The sequence below is a fragment of the Thalassophryne amazonica genome, chromosome 19, assembly GCF_902500255.1.
Source record: "Thalassophryne amazonica chromosome 19, fThaAma1.1, whole genome shotgun sequence".
Taxonomy (NCBI): Eukaryota; Metazoa; Chordata; class Actinopteri; order Batrachoidiformes; family Batrachoididae; genus Thalassophryne; species Thalassophryne amazonica.
The window spans coordinates 19,521,435-19,539,865 of record NC_047121.1 but is presented as its reverse complement, the minus strand read 5'-3'; the positions used below and the strand labels follow the sequence as shown (position 1 = coordinate 19,539,865).

At 40.3% G+C, this 18,431-nt stretch overlaps 1 protein-coding gene across 2 annotated transcripts in view; it reads right to left on the bottom strand.

Annotated features, from left to right (window-relative positions):
• LOC117501102 (transcription factor IIIB 90 kDa subunit-like) overlaps positions 1–18,431 on the bottom strand; it is a 307,385-nt gene that overhangs the window by 213,918 nt on the left and 75,036 nt on the right. For both annotated transcript variants that reach the window (XM_034159916.1, XM_034159914.1), the window contains exon 7: positions 2,285–2,434. In XM_034159916.1, the coding sequence (XP_034015807.1) occupies positions 2,285–2,434 (150 nt within the window). The remainder of the gene's footprint in view (positions 1–2,284; positions 2,435–18,431) is intronic.

Here is an 18,431-nt window from a genome sequence, read left to right as displayed (position 1 = left end):
CTTTGCTTTGAAAGGAGACAGCTGAGGCGGTTCGAGTATCTGGTAAGGATGACCCTCACATAAAATCCTGAGAGGACTGCCGTCCATCAGTGAAAAGATGGATGTCAAGCAATTTCCTACTTTTAAACCCTGACAAGACTGAAATGATGGTTCTTGGTTCAGTGAGACGTCGGCATCAATTTGACCAGCTAACGCTTAGCCTAGGTTCATGTGTCATACATCACACTGACAAAGTGAGAAACCTTGGGGTCATTTTTGATCCTACGTTGTCATTTGACCTCCACATTAGAGATATTACGAGGACTGCTTTCTTCCACATGCGAAATATAGCGAAGATTCATCCCATCCTGTCTATGGCTGATGCTGAGACCCTGATTCAGCGTTTGTTTCTTCTAGATTGGACTACTGCAATGTTCTATTTTCTGGTTTACTGCAGTCCAGCATTAGGGCTCTCCAACTGGTTCAAAATGTTGCTGCCAGACTTTTGACAGGAAGCAGAAAGTTTGACCACATTACACCCATTTTCGTGTTTCTTCACTGGCTTTCTGTCCCTGTGAGACCAGATTTTAAGGTTCTGTTACTAACCTGTAAAATTATTCATGGACTAGCCACTCCCTAATTAGCTGACCTACTTAAACCCTATGTAACGCCCCGGACTTTGCGTTCTCAGGGTGCAGGACTACGATGTGTACCTAGGGTCAGTAAGATGTCTGTGGGTCACAGAGCTTTCTCTTATCGTGCCCCTGTTCTGTGGAATGATCTCCCTGCATCTATAAAACAGTCAGATTCTGTAGAGACTTTCAAGTCCAGACTTAAGACGCACTTATTTTCCCTCTCGTATGGCTGGCATACTAGCATAGTATGTTACTATGCTTCCTACCCTTTTAATTTCATTTTATTAGTAAACAGAACGGGTCACAGCCTCAACTTTATCTAAAGTCTGGGTCTTTTAGTGAAGCTTAGGGCTAGAGACCGGTGATCACCTTAGTATTTCTTCTGTTCTTGCTGTTGCTTAATTGCTGATAAATTATACCGTATTCGTTTCCTTTCTGCTACCTGATTCTGTTTTTTTCCTCTCTGTTTGAGGTGCAGCTCCATCCAGAAGTAGGAGTGCATGTCTTCTTCTGCAGGCCTCCCGTCTTGTGCACCGGTATGGACTCCCAAAATTTCCTGTATAATTTCCTGTATTGTCTATTGTGTCAGTAGCATAGCCCAAGCAGAGGGTCACCCCTTTGAGTCTGGTCTTCTTGAGGTTTCTTCCTCAAATCATCAGAGGGAGTTTTTCCTTATCACTGTCACCTGTGTGCTTGCTCTAGGAGTTGGTAAGATTAGACCTTACTTGTGTGAAGCGCCTTGAAGCAACTTTGTTGCGATTTGGCGTTATACAAATGAAAATAAATTGAAATTGAAATTAATAAAAAAAAACTCCCCTGTCCATTCTCCATGTAATACAGAGTTGTGTCAGGAAGGACATCTGTCATAAAACCTGTGCCAAATCGAGATGTAGAGCCACCTCAGATCTGCAATGGTGACCCAGAGTGAAAACAAGGGAGCACCCAAATGGATTTACTTTTCAAGAGTTGGTCTTTCAGTTTGATAACATGATTTATTAGTTTCATTCATTCGCTAAGACCCAGGCAATCCTGATTCAGATCTTTTTATTGTTTTATGGTGGTTTGGATGCAACTTAATGGTGTGTTACTCTCCCCTTTGCTCCAGAGTGAGAGTCAGACAGTACCTCATTAAGATCACCATAAGGGAGCAGCTTGTCACGCACGTAGACTGTGCCATCTTGTAGCCGTAGATGACAATGTAGCATTTTTAACATACAAGTCACTTCAAAATATGTCGCAGGATCAGCCAAAGTTGAAAAAACAAAAACAAAAACAAACGTGACTTATGGTCTGGAAATTGCCATAATTAAAGTACTACAGACTTTGAACACCTCATTCATCTGATCCTCTTGTATAAGATATTTGCAAAATGATACTGAGCATCAAAAAATGCCAGTGCAGCAAATAACTACAAGTAATGTAGAAGCCTTCAATAATGTAATTAAAGTTTGGAATGTGATGTTCAACTTCTGGGGTAGTAGTTTTCTTTAAAAAAAATTTTTCTGGATTTGCCTCAACTGCAGTAATTTAATTAAGAGCTCCTTGACAGAAGATGCCAAGAAATGTTCCTTTTTCCCCCCACTGATGTCAACATCACTCATGTCAAATTTAAACCTTTCTCTAGAGGACAGACACTGAACACATTTAACACTGCCTCGTCTCATGGTTACCTGCTCCACAGAGTCCCGATGGCCTTCGTCCTGTGTGCATCCAGTCCCTTTTCATTCGCTGCACTAGTCTCATTGCAGTCATGGAAACGTCATGATTCTTGTCTCCAAACTCAAGCAGCTGAGCAAAACGAGGAATATACAAACAGGGATCTGTAACGGAAAAGGGGGTTATAAATTTAGCTGAAAAAGTAAACGTGCATGTCCAAATTACAGTTTTATCTGTTAGGTACCATCGCACCAATTTTGCCAGACAGAATTACTGTATGAAGATGTGCGCCTAAATGACTGAATAAAAATTCCATAACAGCAGCCGAAGGGGGAAAAAAGCTGGTCTTGATTTGGTGCTTCATATATTGTTTACAAATTGTATATTTTACAAAGGTTACTTATGGGATTGGATTTTGTTGAAATATATAAAACTGTTCTTTCAAACAAAATTTTTTCATTCTGTCTATTGGGACAAAGTTGGCAACCAGTCTTATTTTGTCAATTTGAGTGTGTGCTGAATTCAAATCTGCCACATGACAAACTATCTGATCTCTGTTGAACTCTAGAGGTCATTGAACTTTGTGACTAAGCGCCCCATCGGAACAAAGTTTCTCAATTTCATAAGCAATCAAATGCACAGCAGTGATGAATATATTTGTGCTGAATTCAAATTTTTCATTTGAAGAAACTCTGACCTCTGGTGACCTCTAGAGGTCACTGACCTTTACGAAAAAAAAAAAAAACGGCAAACCGAACACAGTTTTTACGTTCATAAAACAATTACATATGTGCTAAAATTGTATTTAAGTTGGCAAATAGTTTCATGGTGTGAACCAGTCTAAATCTGTGATAGTGAGCACTTCTCCTTTGCTGAGATAATCCATCCCACCTCACAGGTGTGCCATATCAAGATGCTGATTAGACACCATGATTAGTGCACAGGTGTGCCTTAGACTGCCCACAATAAGAAGAACAAGAAGACAGTCCCAGTTCGGTGACAGATCAGCGATCGGGATCTACCACCCGCCTCTGAAGTGGGGGAATTTCATGGCCAATGAGGAAAACAAGGCAGACCTTGCTAGATTTCTTTCAGGCTCCACCAAACAAAACCACTGTTGCTGTTGGATTCACTAATGAAGAGCATGTGTAGGCTTCAACATCTGATGTTAATGAAGAAGAACTGGAGGCTAGACATGATGAGGCAGACACCAGGATGGTGCTCCACTGCACCAAGAGCCAAGCCTCTGCTACTGTTGTGGCCTTATGCTGCATTTCCACATAGTCAGGATGCGTTACGAATGCCAATTTCCTGTCATTCGTGGCACATTGCTGACATTCTTAATGTGACTTAACGCATCTGAATAGGTTTCTTAACAGTGCGTTGGTGCGTGATATTCGTGGAGCATGTTTTAGACTGTCAAAATAAATCTTCCACGAATGTCACGCACAACCCTCATTTCATCTCATGTCGTGGAGTTTGCAACTGAGTGTGATTAGTGGTGATCCTCAACAGAGCGTGACAGTGCTCGTAGTGGTTTCTGTGATGGTTCTTGGAGCCCAAACTGTCACTCGTCATTAAGAATTGTCACAAAAACTGTCAAGTTTTGACACAAACTGTAATGCGGTGTCACATTTCATTGCACGCCACTACGAATCACTTCTCTCACATGCGCACAATTAAACTCTGCTGCACTGCATTCAGTTTCATTGCTGCAATTTGCCGAAGAAGGACAGTGACGGCAAGTCATCGAAGTCTCGTTCCAATGCTCCTCAGCATGCTCCTGCAGGTGTTCCACCTGCTGTTGTGCCTGATGTTCGGGAAAACGAGCGAGAGGACAGCCACATGCAGTCAGACATCTGGCTCTCTCCGTCTCCTACGCCTCCTTTCTGCGCAACTTCATGGCAAAAAGCCCAACTAAGCAAGCAATCACAAAGTTCTTCTTCTGCTGTGGATTCATCTGTGAACTAGCAGCTGACAGCAGCATGAATATGGGGGGGAGGGGTGTGTGAAGACAATTCGGCTGATTCACAACGTGACAGAACGTAACAATGCACTCTTACTCGCAATAGCACAGAACATTATTATTGACAGTGTGTAATGGTTTGTGATAATTTGCCAGCGATACTTGCCATTAATCCTCACGCGTGGTAACAGGTTGCAACAGTTCCTGAGGACTCCTGACACCTCTGCCCCAAATCATCACATTCGTGATCAGCAGCCAAAAATGTATACTTTACGGCATTCGTGACTTCGTCGCTATGTGTAAATGCAGCATTAAGAGACACAGATGTTTTGGTTCTCCATTGAGCCCATTTTGCCAGTATCAGGCAGGCGCCTCAAAGAAGCAGAAATTCATTCCAATTCACACAGCTGCCGAGAACCTTGGCAATGCTCTGTTCAGTTCCCTGACATACTTCCATGCTATCACAGGATGTGATACCACATCGTTCTTGGCAGGACACTCAAATAAATCTTGTTTCAAAGTCTTCATGGAGCACCATAATCTCCTGAAAGAACTTGGAAGAGGTGACCTTAAGCCAGGTCACACTTGCACTAACGAAGGACACCGAAGCCAAAACGAAACAAGAAATCTGGACTTAACGCTGACTTTCAGAGACATTATTTAACCGTCGTGCAGCTTCATTTCTGTAGCTGGCATTCAGTCAGAATTTTCAAACTGTTGAAAAATGTGAATGAATCCTGACAACAACCTCAATTCATCTGTATTCCATTTTGCTTTCTGTCTTGACAGTTCCTCATCATATGTGTAGTTCCTGTACCGTCAGCGTTCTGTTTGATTGTCGTCCAACTTCATCCAACCTCCCAAGTCCGACGTCTTGCACAAACATTGACGATATCTGAACAGCTCAATAACTAAAGCTTGGATAAGCTGAACGTGACTCGTCCATGTGTGGGACGAAAAGCAACATTTTCATACACAAACAATAGCGGCAAGAACATTTTATCAACTACTGTAACTATTTACGCACATTGCAGCCATCTCTAGCAGCAATGTGCATGTGAGTGCAAATGTTGTAGTGAAGACAACTAGCTCCTGCAGCTGTAAAGCGTCAAGGTCGCCATTCTTTGTTTTTCTTTTGTTAATTTCGGTTTCATTTCAGTCTTTTATGCGCTCTGCATTCGCAGGCTTTTCAGTGATGGGAGAAGTGTCGGCTCATTCGTCCAATTTTTCTTGACAATTTGTGGTTTTGTGACTTTTTTCCTTCCTTCAGCTAACGCCGTGTGCCATGTGACTGAACCTTAAGCAGTACAGCCTGTGGTGATGCAGAGACCTTTTTCATTCGCAAGGTTTTCATCTGGCTCTTGCACCTCATCAAACAGTGCAAGGGCCTCTATCAAGCAGCTGTATGGCTCCAAGAAAATCAACAAAGACCTCCACTACCTCCACTGGAAACTATGGGTTGGCAAATTGAGAAAGATGCCCTTTTGCCAGTTCTCACTTCCCTTCCTTCTGTGCCGCAGACTGTTATCAATCTTGTTACATGTGGCTGCACCACACAGCATCAAAGGAAGAACTGCAACTGCAAGAAACAAGCTGCAGTGTGCTGCTGCATGTCGATGCCACACTTCTGGCAATGTTTGCAGAAACAAAGCAGAGTAAATACGTTTGTACACTGTCAAAGTATGACGGCCATTTAAAAAAAAACATTTTAAATGCAGTGTTCTTCTAGATTTAGCACAAGCACTTGAGAAATTTATATTTTTAAGCTGATGTAGTAAAGCAGAGGCCATCCACATCAGTTTAAGAGCACAACACATGCTTTATTGAAGTATTGCACATATGCAAAGTTCAATGATGTCTAAAGGATACCAGAGACTAGATGGAGTTTGGTGTATGGATTATTTGAATTTAGCATCTCCAGCTTGGAAAAATTAGACCAATTTTTCTACTTCATCCATCATATTAGTGCATTTGATTGCTTTATGAAGGAAATAAACTCTTTTCAGTTTGTTGTTTTTGGTTGTAAAGGTCAATGATCTCTAGAAGTCACCAGAGGTCAGATAGACTTCTTCAAATGAAAATTTTGAATTCAGCACCTGTGAATTGACAAAAGATGGTCATTTGTTAAGTTTATTCATCACCTCAGTGCATTTGATTGCTTATGAAGCTGAGAATCTGGGTTCCAATCGGGCGCTTAGGGTCACAAAGTTCAGTGACCTCTAGAGGACAACAGAGGTGAGATAGAGTCTGCCATGTGTCAGATTAGAATTCAGCACATCCAAATTGACAAAACATGACTGGTTGCCAACTTTGTTCCAAAAATCAATAAGACAGCACAACATGAATACAGACAAATAACATACACAACAAATACACAAAATGTGTATGTATACACAAATACACACATTTCAATAAATAAAATAAAAATCACAACATCCAGCCAGCATGGAATACAGGTAGTTACTAAAACGTCATCATAAAAACATTTAAATGGATGAGTATTCTGTACTTTTGTGTGTGTGTGTGGATTAAGGTCAGATCTAGAATTTGATTTTTAGATTTTCAGCTGCTAGATTTTCTACAATTTTACATCTTAGCATTTGACCAACTTTGTTAGTTTGACCACAGTGTGAAATTCTGCTCAATTAAAAGTAATATTAGTTAATAGTATCAATAAGTAAAAAGTAATTAAGTAACAATGAATAGTCAAATGAAGTATTAATAATAAATACTAAAATCTGACATTCATCGACCTTGGTTCAGTTGCAACACAGTGACTGACTTAATTAGTTGCTAGCCGACAAACATCATGTAAATCACTAAGGATCAATGTTTTCTGTTTTCGGACCACACAAAAATTGCGCTACACACAATTTCTCCAGTCACAGCCACAAAAGTCTTTAATTTCTTCAGGGGTGTCTTGGTGGCTTTCCTATTTTCCTTCTTGCAAAATCAGTCAATTTTTGAGAACTGTCTGCTCCACACAGATTTACCACAGAGTGCCACACTGTATTTCTTCATAATTGGTGTAAATAAAGTCCAAGACATATTCAGTGTCTTGGAAATGTTCATGTATCCATCCCCTAACTGGATGTAAAAGTGATGGTTTATATGCGTTATACTAGAGGGTGAACTTACTTATTCACACCATCATTTTGGCTTTTAGATTTTTATTTCTTTTAATTTTAATTCTTTTAAATGCGCTAATTATTCACATCCCCCCCCCCCCCCCCCGGGGCACTGCACTCTGAAACAGTAGACACACTTCTGCTGATGTGATTAAAATTGAGCTGTGATGCGTATTTAATGTGAACCAGTGTGATAAACTACTTTTTAAAACATTTGTGCTCTGTGCTGAAAGCAGGCACTGAGCTGCGTGTGCCTGCTCCAGTGACACTGCACATATGAGACAAGGTGAGGGGGAATGTGCACAGATTTAGAGAATCTGGTTTGATTTATCCTAAAATCAGCTGATCAGAAAAAGCTTATGCCAACCCAGTAACATCTCTGAAATATGTAGATGTTTGACCAGATTTTATTACATCTGCCAAGGACGTAATAAAACCAGTGGCGTTTATTTATTTGTCTGTCTGTTAGCAGGATTACATCAAAACTACTGGAGGAATTTTGACAAAATTTTCACCACAGACAGATATTATGACATGGAAGAATCCCTTAAATTTTGGAGGTGATCCAGAATCAAGATTTCACTTTATAGGCTTTTAAGGATTATGTCAAAACTACCTCACATATTCTCACCACATTTGCATCACAGATAGATATTAGAGCATGGAAGACTCCACTGAATTTTGAATGTGATCCAGATCTGGATTGGTGGACATCAGAAATCTCTGTTTTCCCTTCAATCAATCAATCAATCAATTTTTTTTATATAGCGCCAAATCACAACAAACAGTTGCCCCAAGGCGCTTTATATTGTAAGGCAAGGCCATACAATAATTATGTAAAACCCCAACGGTCAAAACGACCCCCTGTGAGCAAGCACTTGGCTACAGTGGGAAGGAAAAACTCCCTTTTAACAGGAAGAAACCTCCAGCAGAACCAGGCTCAGGGAGGGGCAGTCTTCTGCTGGGACTGGTTGGTGCTGAGGGAGAGAACCAGGAAAAAGACATGCTGTGGAGGGGAGCAGAGATCGATCACTATGATTAAATGCAGAGTGGTGCATACAGAGCAAAAAGAGAAAGAAACAGTGCATCATGGGAACCCCCCAGCAGTCTACGTCTATAGCAGCATAACTAAGGGATGGTTCAGGGTCACCTGATCCAGCCTAACTATAAGCTTTAGCAAAAAGGAAAGTTTTAAGCCTAATCTTAAAAGTAGAGAGGGTGTCTGTCTCCCTGATCTGAATTGGGAGCTGGTTCCACAGGAGAGGAGCCTGAAAGCTGAAGGCTCTGCCTCCCATTCTACTCTTACAAACCCTAGGAACTACAAGTAAGCCTGCAGTCTGAGAGCGAAGCGCTCTATTGGGGTGATATGGTACTACGAGGTCCCTAAGATAAGATGGGACCTGATTATTCAAAACCTTATAAGTAAGAAAGAAGAATTTTAAATTCTATTCTAGAATTAACAGGAAGCCAATGAAGAGAGGCCAATATGGGTGAGATATGCTCTCTCCTTCCAGTCCCCGTCAGTACTCTAGCTGCAGCATTTTGATTAACTGAAGGCTTTTTAGGGAACTTTTAGGACAACCTGATAATAATGAATTACAATAGTCCAGCCTAGAGGAAATAAATGCATGAATTAGTTTTTCAGCATCACTCTGAGACAAGACCTTTCTAATTTTAGAGATATTGGCGTAAATGCAAAAAGCAGTCCTACATATTTGTTTAATATGCGCTTTGAATGACATATCCTGATCAAAAATGACTCCAAGATTTCTCACAGTATTACTAGAGGTCAGGGTAATGCCATCCAGAGTAAGGATCTGGTTAGACACCATGTTTCTAAGATTTGTGGGGCCAAGTACAATAACTTCAGTTTTATCTGAGTTTAAAAGCAGGAAATTAGAGGTCATCCATGTCTTTATGTCTGTAAGACAATCCTGCAGTTTAGCTAATTGGTGTGTGTCCTCTGGCTTCATGGATAGATAAAGCTGGGTATCATCTGCGTAACAATGAAAATTTAAGCAATACCGTCTAATAATACTGCCTAAGGGAAGCATATATAAGTGAATAAAATTGGTCCTAGCACAGAACCTGTGGAACTCCATAATTAACTTTAGTCTGTGAAGAAGATTCCCCATTTACATGAACAAATTGTAATCTATTAGACAAATATGATTCAAACCACCGCAGCGCAGTGGCCTTTAATACCTATGGCATGCTCTAATCTCTGTAATAAAATTTTATGGTCAACAGTATCAAAAGCAGCACAGAGGTCTAACAGAACAAGCACAGAGATGAGTCCACTGTCCGAGGCCATAAGAAGATCATTTGTAACCTTCACTAATGCTGTTTCTGTACTATGATGAATTCTAAAACCTGACTGAAACTCTTCAAATAGACCATTCCTCTGCAGATGATCAGTTAGCTGTTTTACAACTACCCTTTCAAGAATTTTGAGAGAAAAGGAAGGTTGGAGATTGGCCTATAATTAGCTAAGATAGCTGGGTCAAGTGATGGCTTTTTAAGTAATGGTTTAATTACTGCCACCTTAAAAGCCTGTGGTACATAGCCAACTAACAAAGATAGATTGATCATATTTAAGATTGAAGCATTAAATAATGGTAGGGCTTCCTTGAGCAGCCTGGTAGGAATGGGGTCTAATAAACATGTTGATGGTTTGGATGAAGTAACTAATGAAAATAACTCAGACAGAACAATCGGAGAGAAAGAGTCTAAAACATTTGTTCTTGTTCTAACCCTTGTTCTAAATGCGCCTGAAAATTAACTTACTAAAATCGGGCAAGACTTGGGCATGGAAAGCTAGTCCAAGAGCACCGTTCATTCGCCAGTGTCGAGAGTACAAGCATAACTGTCAAGCCCTGCTTCATGGACTGATGATGTTGTGCCTGGAATCTGCTGGAACCATTCTTCCAAGTTGGGGGTTACAGCTCCTAGTGTTCCTATTACCAATGGGACCACATCTACTCCAGTTGCTCCTTCAGCCCTTGGTACTTCTCAATTTTGTTGTGCTCCTTCTTTCTGATGTTGCTGTCAGCTGAGATTGCCACATCAATCACAACTGCAGTCTCCAAATGTAACGTTTATGGCTGTGGCCAAAAAGTAAAATTTTGGTCTCATCATTCCAATTAACTTTGTTCTCTGTGCTGTTTGGTGTATTACAAGCGGGATACTTTGTGTAGTAATGGCTTTATTCTGACAATTCAACCATGCAGCCCATTGTTCTTCAAGTGCCTCCTTATTGTGCATCTTGAAACAGCCACACCACTTATTTTTTTCCCAAAGAGTCCTGTATTTCAGCTGAAGTTTTTTGTGGGTTTTCCTTTGCATCCTGAACAATTTTCCTGGCAGTTGATACTGAAATTTTTGTTTATCTACCTGACCGTGGTTTGGTTCCAACAGAATCTCTCATTTTGCACTTCTTAATTCTTGTTTGAACACTGTTGATTGCCATTCTCAGCCCCTTGGATATCTTTTTATATCCTTTTTCCTGTTTTATACTGTTCAATTACCTTTTCTTTGACAATTGTTTTACTTTCCCTATGACTCAGAAATCAGAAACATCAATGAAGCACTGGATGAAAGAGGCAAGGGTCTGTCAGGAAACTCACACAGGACACAGGAAACTCACTGACCTTTTATACACATACACTGATTACAAGAAAACAGATCACAGGTGAGGATGGCTACCTTTTGTAGCCATTCAAACCAGTTTGTGTCAACTTGTGTGCATGTTATCAAGCCACAATCACCAGAGAATGTAAGCTTTTGATCAAGGTCATTTGGGTAGTTTCTGTTGTCATTATGATTTATAAAGCATAAACACAGTTGTTTGACAATAGATGGCTTCACACAACCACTAACCATGATTGACAAAATGTTTGTGTTATTCATATTCCCTGAAAAATGGCCAAAAAAAGAAAAAAAAAAATTCTACCAGGGTATGTAAACTTTTGAGTACAACAGTATATTCTGCACTTGATGGTGACTTGTGTGATTGCCTTGGAGTTGGTCTCCAGTAATGTCTTCCACAGTCCCACTGAGGTCCTGATGAAAGTTATCAATGCACTGTCAGCCTTGAATAGTACCAAGCACTCCAGCATCCATGTGTGAGGCACTGAGTCATAGATCTTCTTGTAGTAAATCAAGGCTGTGCTCAGGTTGGTCTGCCTGGTCTTCAACCTGTTTGGTCAACCAGTAGCTGGTGTTTTGACCCCTCTGGTATTGTTTCCAATGCCCTTCTGAGCTGTGGTCAAGCGTCGAGCGAAGTGCCTATTGCTATGATGCCTGGTAGGAGCTGTGGAGAGGCATGTAAACTGGCCAGTAATTTGAGGGTGTCATACCCTTGTGGGGGTCCTACATGATCAGGATTGTCCTGCTCTGTGTCAGCCAGTCTGGGTGCCTACATGCTGTTAGTAGCCCACCCATTTGTACTGCCAGGTGCAAATTTAGTGTGTGTGGATATACACTGAATGTTTTATCCCATTTCTAATGCCTACACAGGAGCTGTAATGCTTTCTGACATCAGATGGTGTCAAACAGTTATCAAGTACCTGAGAAGAAGAAAAAAAATTCTACAGCACACTAAAATAAATGCTATGTTTACTCAAGTAAAGACTGCAAACATCTGCTATGCTAAAGAAACTAGTACATGCTTTCTGAGTTATGATGTTCATACAGCTGGTGCTCATCTACAGTTTCTGCACCGTGACGCAGATTAGAGTTTACAGTTGCTCTGGATGGGACACCATCATTGGTAACACTCCTACTGAGGCTGGTACCCTGGGTGGACTGGGACAATGCCAAGGCACTCTCTTGTCTAAGGATACAGACATGTACCATGAAGCTGTCAGACCTTGAATCAAACTCCAGTCTAGATTGGTAGTCCAACTTCTAGGGCACTACGCAATAAAACTCTTACTGCCATTACACCTAGACCAACACTATGTCTAATATGAGAAAGACATGTCCCTGAGACTTTAATATACATGTCCTGCTTCATCAAGGCAGCATAGACATGAAAAAACTAAAAGCAAAGACCTGCAACCAACGTTTATAGCTCAGAACAACTATTTTCAATTGAACTCTCCACCAGCATGCAGCTTCAAATTCAAACAGATTTAGACTAATTAGCTCACTGCAGAACCTGAGGATTAGTAATTTGCTGCAGAGCACCTTGCTGTTTGCTGCCTGTTCCTCAGTCAGTTTCCTTGTCCACATTTTCTCAGCTGGCAGAAGAATTCAAATGGGCACCCGTCCAAGTGCAATCTCTCTCTTACTCATGAGAAACTTGCACAGTGTTGTTTATCATTTACATTAAATTTGGAAAAACCTACTTTTGCAACGCAAGACAGTTGGCTGCATGACCTTCAGTCTGGTCTGTCCTCAAATCATTTCACTGTGCTAATATTACTTAAATTAGGAGTCCGCTTTCCACTGTAGCCAGGAAACAAAAAGTCAAGTTTCATGGCTCAGAGCAGAGTCAAATATCTTTGAAGTCAGTGGCTGTGTTTAAAGAGCAGTGCAGTGGAAAGCTGGTAGAGCCAGCTGGTAATCAGATCCAGGCAGATCCCTTCCCCCTCTGCACTACTAATGATACGTCTGCAGAGCCGGCCATCGCTGCTCTACATCTTACTGAAGTGTCTAACAACATGGAGCAAACCTACTTGTACTCTGATTGCTCACCTTCTCTGAAATTACTTCGACCTCCCCAGAGAAAGGCCATGAACTTCCTTTTTTCAAGAATCTGCTTCTCTCAATCAAATGTCGGAAAACGGCTGAGGGGAAGGTGAGCCCTTCACTCTACACCCAAACTATTTTTATCTTACAGGAGAACAACAGAAGTCGATGTTGCTCTCGCTCTGTGACTGACTGGGAGTGGGGAAACAAAAAGCTGCTCTGAAGAACTTTTTCATTCTCGGAGCGAAAACAAAACCTTAACGAGCCATTTTTAAGACCACATTTGAAATAAGTGTATCTATCCTTTAATGTATTATCCTGAGTTTTATTTATACCCTTTACTGTACAGGCATGAATTTTACAAAATAAATCCAATCCAAGACCAACAAAACATTTTCTGCTCTTAAATGCCACAATTTCCAAAGAAAAATCTGAACATGAACTTGTCAGCAAAAGAACATTCAAAGATATCAGCTATGAAATCACTTCAATAGGTTTGAAACTCCTACAATAAATAAACACATTAGACTTCAACATTTAGCAGCCTATGCCCCTGCTCTCCACCAGGTTCCATAAAATATAAACTTTTTTTGGTGATAATGTCATATTAGAGTCCTGTCAGACCAGAAAATCCCACCGAACTGGCTTTGTAGGGTACAGGGACAAGTGTTCAAGCTCTCAATGGCATTTTGATTTTCCTGGTTTGACTGAGGAATATAAGGTCAAGGTCAGCGCCCTCTATATTCCCACAAAAGGGAACAAGATGAAGTTGGAGATCTTGGATCTGCAACAATTTAACAACATGTAATTGCAATATGAAGGTCGTGGAGATTATACTTTTATCTGGTCCAGATTTGATGCATAAATGGTCAGTCAAGGTCAGTGTCCTCTGAATTCATTCAAGAGATGTACAAAATGGACTTTCATCCCAAATATCCTGTGTATATTCTTATATATTACACTTATAGCACAGAATGCAAGCACATTAAAGTCAATTCATTATATACATTTGTTATGTTAACAACTCTGCCATGCATTAAGAAAAAAAAAAAAACTTCAATCCAACCTGCTTCTTAAAGGTGCACTGCCTCTGGGCTCTTCATTTAAAGAATTGATTCATAATACGATAGACAATATGATCAAAATTAGCCCTGTCTAACAAATTTAGGATTTCTGCGCCTGAAGGGAAGTATTTCAAGAGATGAAGTTGCCGTGATCTATATTTTGGTAGAAACGTCAATTCTCATGGGAGCTTCCCCTAACAATGCTGGTAGGCAGACAGAGACAGCCATTCAGAGTGAGGAAAGGCAGCGTGATGTCAGCTGGCTACTCGCTCAAACAAAAAAAACAATATGGCGGAAAATACTGTGAAGCATATTATTTCTAAGTTTCTCATATATTAGTTAGCAAGAAATAAACACCTCTAAACACTGTTTTTGAAAGTCAATAAGACCTCTGAAGTGATTTACAAGACATCATATGGATGTTAACGCTCATGCCCCGAGAATACTAACATCCAGCAAGTGGGTCAGGTCACAAGTAGTCTCAAAACCTCATGCATGTATGTGCACACATGCTTCATCCTGTACATGTCATTAGAAGGAAATGAAAAAATTTTTTGTAAAATTTCAAAGGCAGTACAGCTTAATGTTTGTATTTATTCATTTATTTTAAAAAAAATAAGTACAGATTTTTGTATGCGTCTCACCAATGTAGAGCAGAATTGCAGTAGTAAAACTAGAACACTCAGAAATAGTGACTGAATAATATTTTCATTGTTAAATACATTCCTTCTTGTTGTTGTATGTAACAAAACAAATACAAACAAGCACACAAAATGTTTTTAAAATATGTTCAGGAGTGGACCTTTACTCTAACAGGACCCTTTTCAACTTGTCTCTCTGGGTACGCCCCTGTAAACTCTTTAAAAAGAAGAAAAACACGATGACAAGGAATGGGATGAACTCGTCTACTTTTTGTGGAAATTGCTATCTGACTGGCTGGTAAGAAGACCATATCACACTCACTGTCCATCAGAAACAGATCTTTATATATATATATATATATATATATATATATATATATATATATATATATATATATATATATATATATATATATATATATATATATATATGAAACAATGTGAATTATGTTTTTAAAATAAAACAGATTTGCTGTGTGGCAAATTGCTGTTAAAAAGCTCACCGTCACTCTAGTGAAGCAGCAGCCAGGAATGTTTTTCTGGCCACTGACAAACTCCTAAAGTGAAGCAGAGGGAATGCTTGCACGTTAATTTGAAAACTGTGGTTTAATCGGGTTTGATTAAACCAATACAGGTCAATTTTTTTTAAATCCCTTTATGTAGCCAATACAGATTGGCTTTGAACCACCCTAAATTGAGTTTACTTATATTTGGCTAGTTTTCCTTGAAATTAATACATATAATGTCAATGTTTATCAAACACTGCTTTAGTTGTTACATTGCTTTTGTCATTACATGGATGAGTAAAGCAATGTAAACTCAGTAAAGCTCAGAACAGCCTTCTTAATTAAACTTAAAATGTACAAATTATAGCAAATTTTTGAGAATGTAAAATCATTGTCAGAAAAATGCCAAATGACACATCACAATCACACTTCTCAGCCTCCCTGGGGAAGCCTATGCCAGGGTACTAGAGAGGAGACTTAGACCGTTAGTCAATCCTGAGATTCAGGAGGAGTAATGAGGGCTCCGCCCTGGTCCTAAAACAGTGGACCAGGTCACCCTCACAAGGATATTAGAAGGGTCTTGGGACTATGACCAACCAGTCTACATGTGTTTTGTGGATGTGGAAAAGGCATATGTCTGGATCCCTCAAAGTATCCTATGGGGGAGTGCTGCAGGACTATGGGGTACCAGATTCGCTGCAATGTATGATCCGGTCTCTATGTGACCAAAGTAGGTGCTGTGTCCGCATTAGGGATGGGTATTGATAAGATTTTATCGATATCAATGCCATTATTGATTCCGCTTCCTCCTGTGAATTTCCTGTGTACTAAAAGTAGGCTTTACAGGTTTTCTATGTCAACAACATTTTATTGAGTCTTAAAATAAATAAATACGTATGAAATTGGTCACTGGATACTTGATCTCTGGACATAAATAGAAATAAACACAATCTGTAGTTTTTGTCAAAAGCATTTCCTTTCATATATGAATGACACAAATGTAACTCCATAGACTGAGCTGAGCTCTTGCAGCTGCCTGCGCTACATGTCAGGATGTAATTCATAAAGAATGGAGGATGTCTTATTGTGGGAGAAAAAAAATGCTTTGGTTTGTTGTCTGTATTACAACGTTTGGAAAGAGGTGTCATTTGATTTAAAACAGTGATTCACTTTGAAGTTATTAATTTCGACCGGGCTCCAACTTTACTCGGCAGAGAGCAGCACAGCGTTTGGAGTGGTGCAAATGGAACAGAGGATGATTCTGGTTTCTTGCCTGCAACAAGACAAGAGTCCACATTAGTGACTTTAACCCGCACAAAAGTGACTCACGGTTGACATCTTTTAATGGCTTTGAGAGGGGTTAAGAAGCAGACTTACCACTTATGAAAAGCAGAGAACCAATGATGCAGCAGGTCGGAGCACTGCTTCATTGCTTCAAGCAGAGCCACTGCAGAAGCAACTGATTGCAGACCTGCTGCAGGGTGTGCAATCAACATAAAGAAATGATCATTTTCCCGATAAACACCCTCAAAATCAATGGCTGCTCTGAAGGACCGATAAGGGAATCATTAAGCAAAAGGCTACTGATGTTGGTGGATCAAATCATTTCTTAACAATTCTCAAAAAGAACCGGTTATCGATACCCAACCCTAGTCCGCATTCTCTGCATTACACTGGACTTCTTCTCAGTGGGTGTTTGTCTCTGTCAGCCCCTTGTCACCAATTCTGTTCATGATGTTTGTGGACAAGATCTCAAGGTGCACTCAGGGACCAGAAGGTGTCCAGTTTACTGGCCTAAGAGTTACATCTCTGCTTTTTGCGAATGATGTGGTTCTGTTGGCCTCATCAGGCAGTGACCGCTGATGAGCATGTTTGAGGCAGAATGTGAAGTGACTAGGATGAGAGTCAGCACCTCCAAATATGAGGCCATAGTCCTCTTTTTGAAAATAGTGGATTGGTCCTTCCAGGTCAATGGAGAGTTACTGCCCCAAGTTTAAGTATCTTGGGGTCTTGTTCACAAGTGAGGGTAAGCTGGAGCATGAGATTGATAGACAGATTGGGGTGGCATCTGATGTTTTTTGGACGCTGTACTGCACCGTTGTGGTAAAGAACAAGCTCAGCCAGAAAGTAAGGCTCTCAATTTACCAGTTGCTTTATGCGTCTATACTCACCTATGGTCATAAACTTTAGGTAATGATGGAAAGAATAAGATATTGGATACAAGTGGCGGAAATGAGATTCTTCTGTCGGATATCTGCGCTTACATGCCTGGACAGGGTGAGTAGCTCGACCTGGAGTGACTAAATAGAGCTGCTACGTCTACACATCAAAAGGAGCTAGCTGATATCATTCTGGCATTTGGTGAGGATGTCCCCTGGTCATATCCCTTGGGAGGTCTTCCAGATACATACAATTGGGAGGATGCTCCAGGGAAGACCCAGGACAAGCCAGAAGGATTATATTTCCCAGCTGTTTTAGGAATGCCTTGGGATCTCCCAGGAAGAGTTACAGGAATTAGCTGAGGACAGAGAAGTGTGGGTTGAGCTGCTTGGTCTGTTGACACCATGCTCCTGATAAGCAGCAGAAAATGAATGACTGTAATTTTGCCTGCTCAACTCAAAAAATAAAAAAGAAGAAAAAAGTTGCAGTTCCTTGACTTGCCACTTGAGACTGGCTCCGGAACAGAGCACATTCTCATAAAAGTCCATGTTAAAATGTCCAACTTTAGAGCATAAATAAGCATGTTTACAGTCTGGTACAAAAATAGTTCTGGTCTCTATAGTTTCCTCCTCCATGACAACTGTACAGGGAAGAATTTTTTTACCAAGTTCTTAGTTAACATGTTTTAAACGATAAAGTTCTGAAAACTTAGAGGCGTGGTCACTTAGTGACAGTTGTGGAGGCTGTGTCTGACATTTGGAGTATTTTCTAACAAACACCTGGAATAACATGACTTGTGAAACATCCTGATGGATCTTCTAAGAATCCCTGCTGCAATATTTGCACTGAATGAAACTCGTCTTATTTAATGTTACATGCTAACAGCATTTTAGCAGTTGTCCGTAGCCTGATCCATTAAGCCCTGTTAATGCATCATTACTGATAAAGTCAGCGGCTCCTAACTTTTAATGTCCACACCAGATCATTCGGAGAACTTGTCTG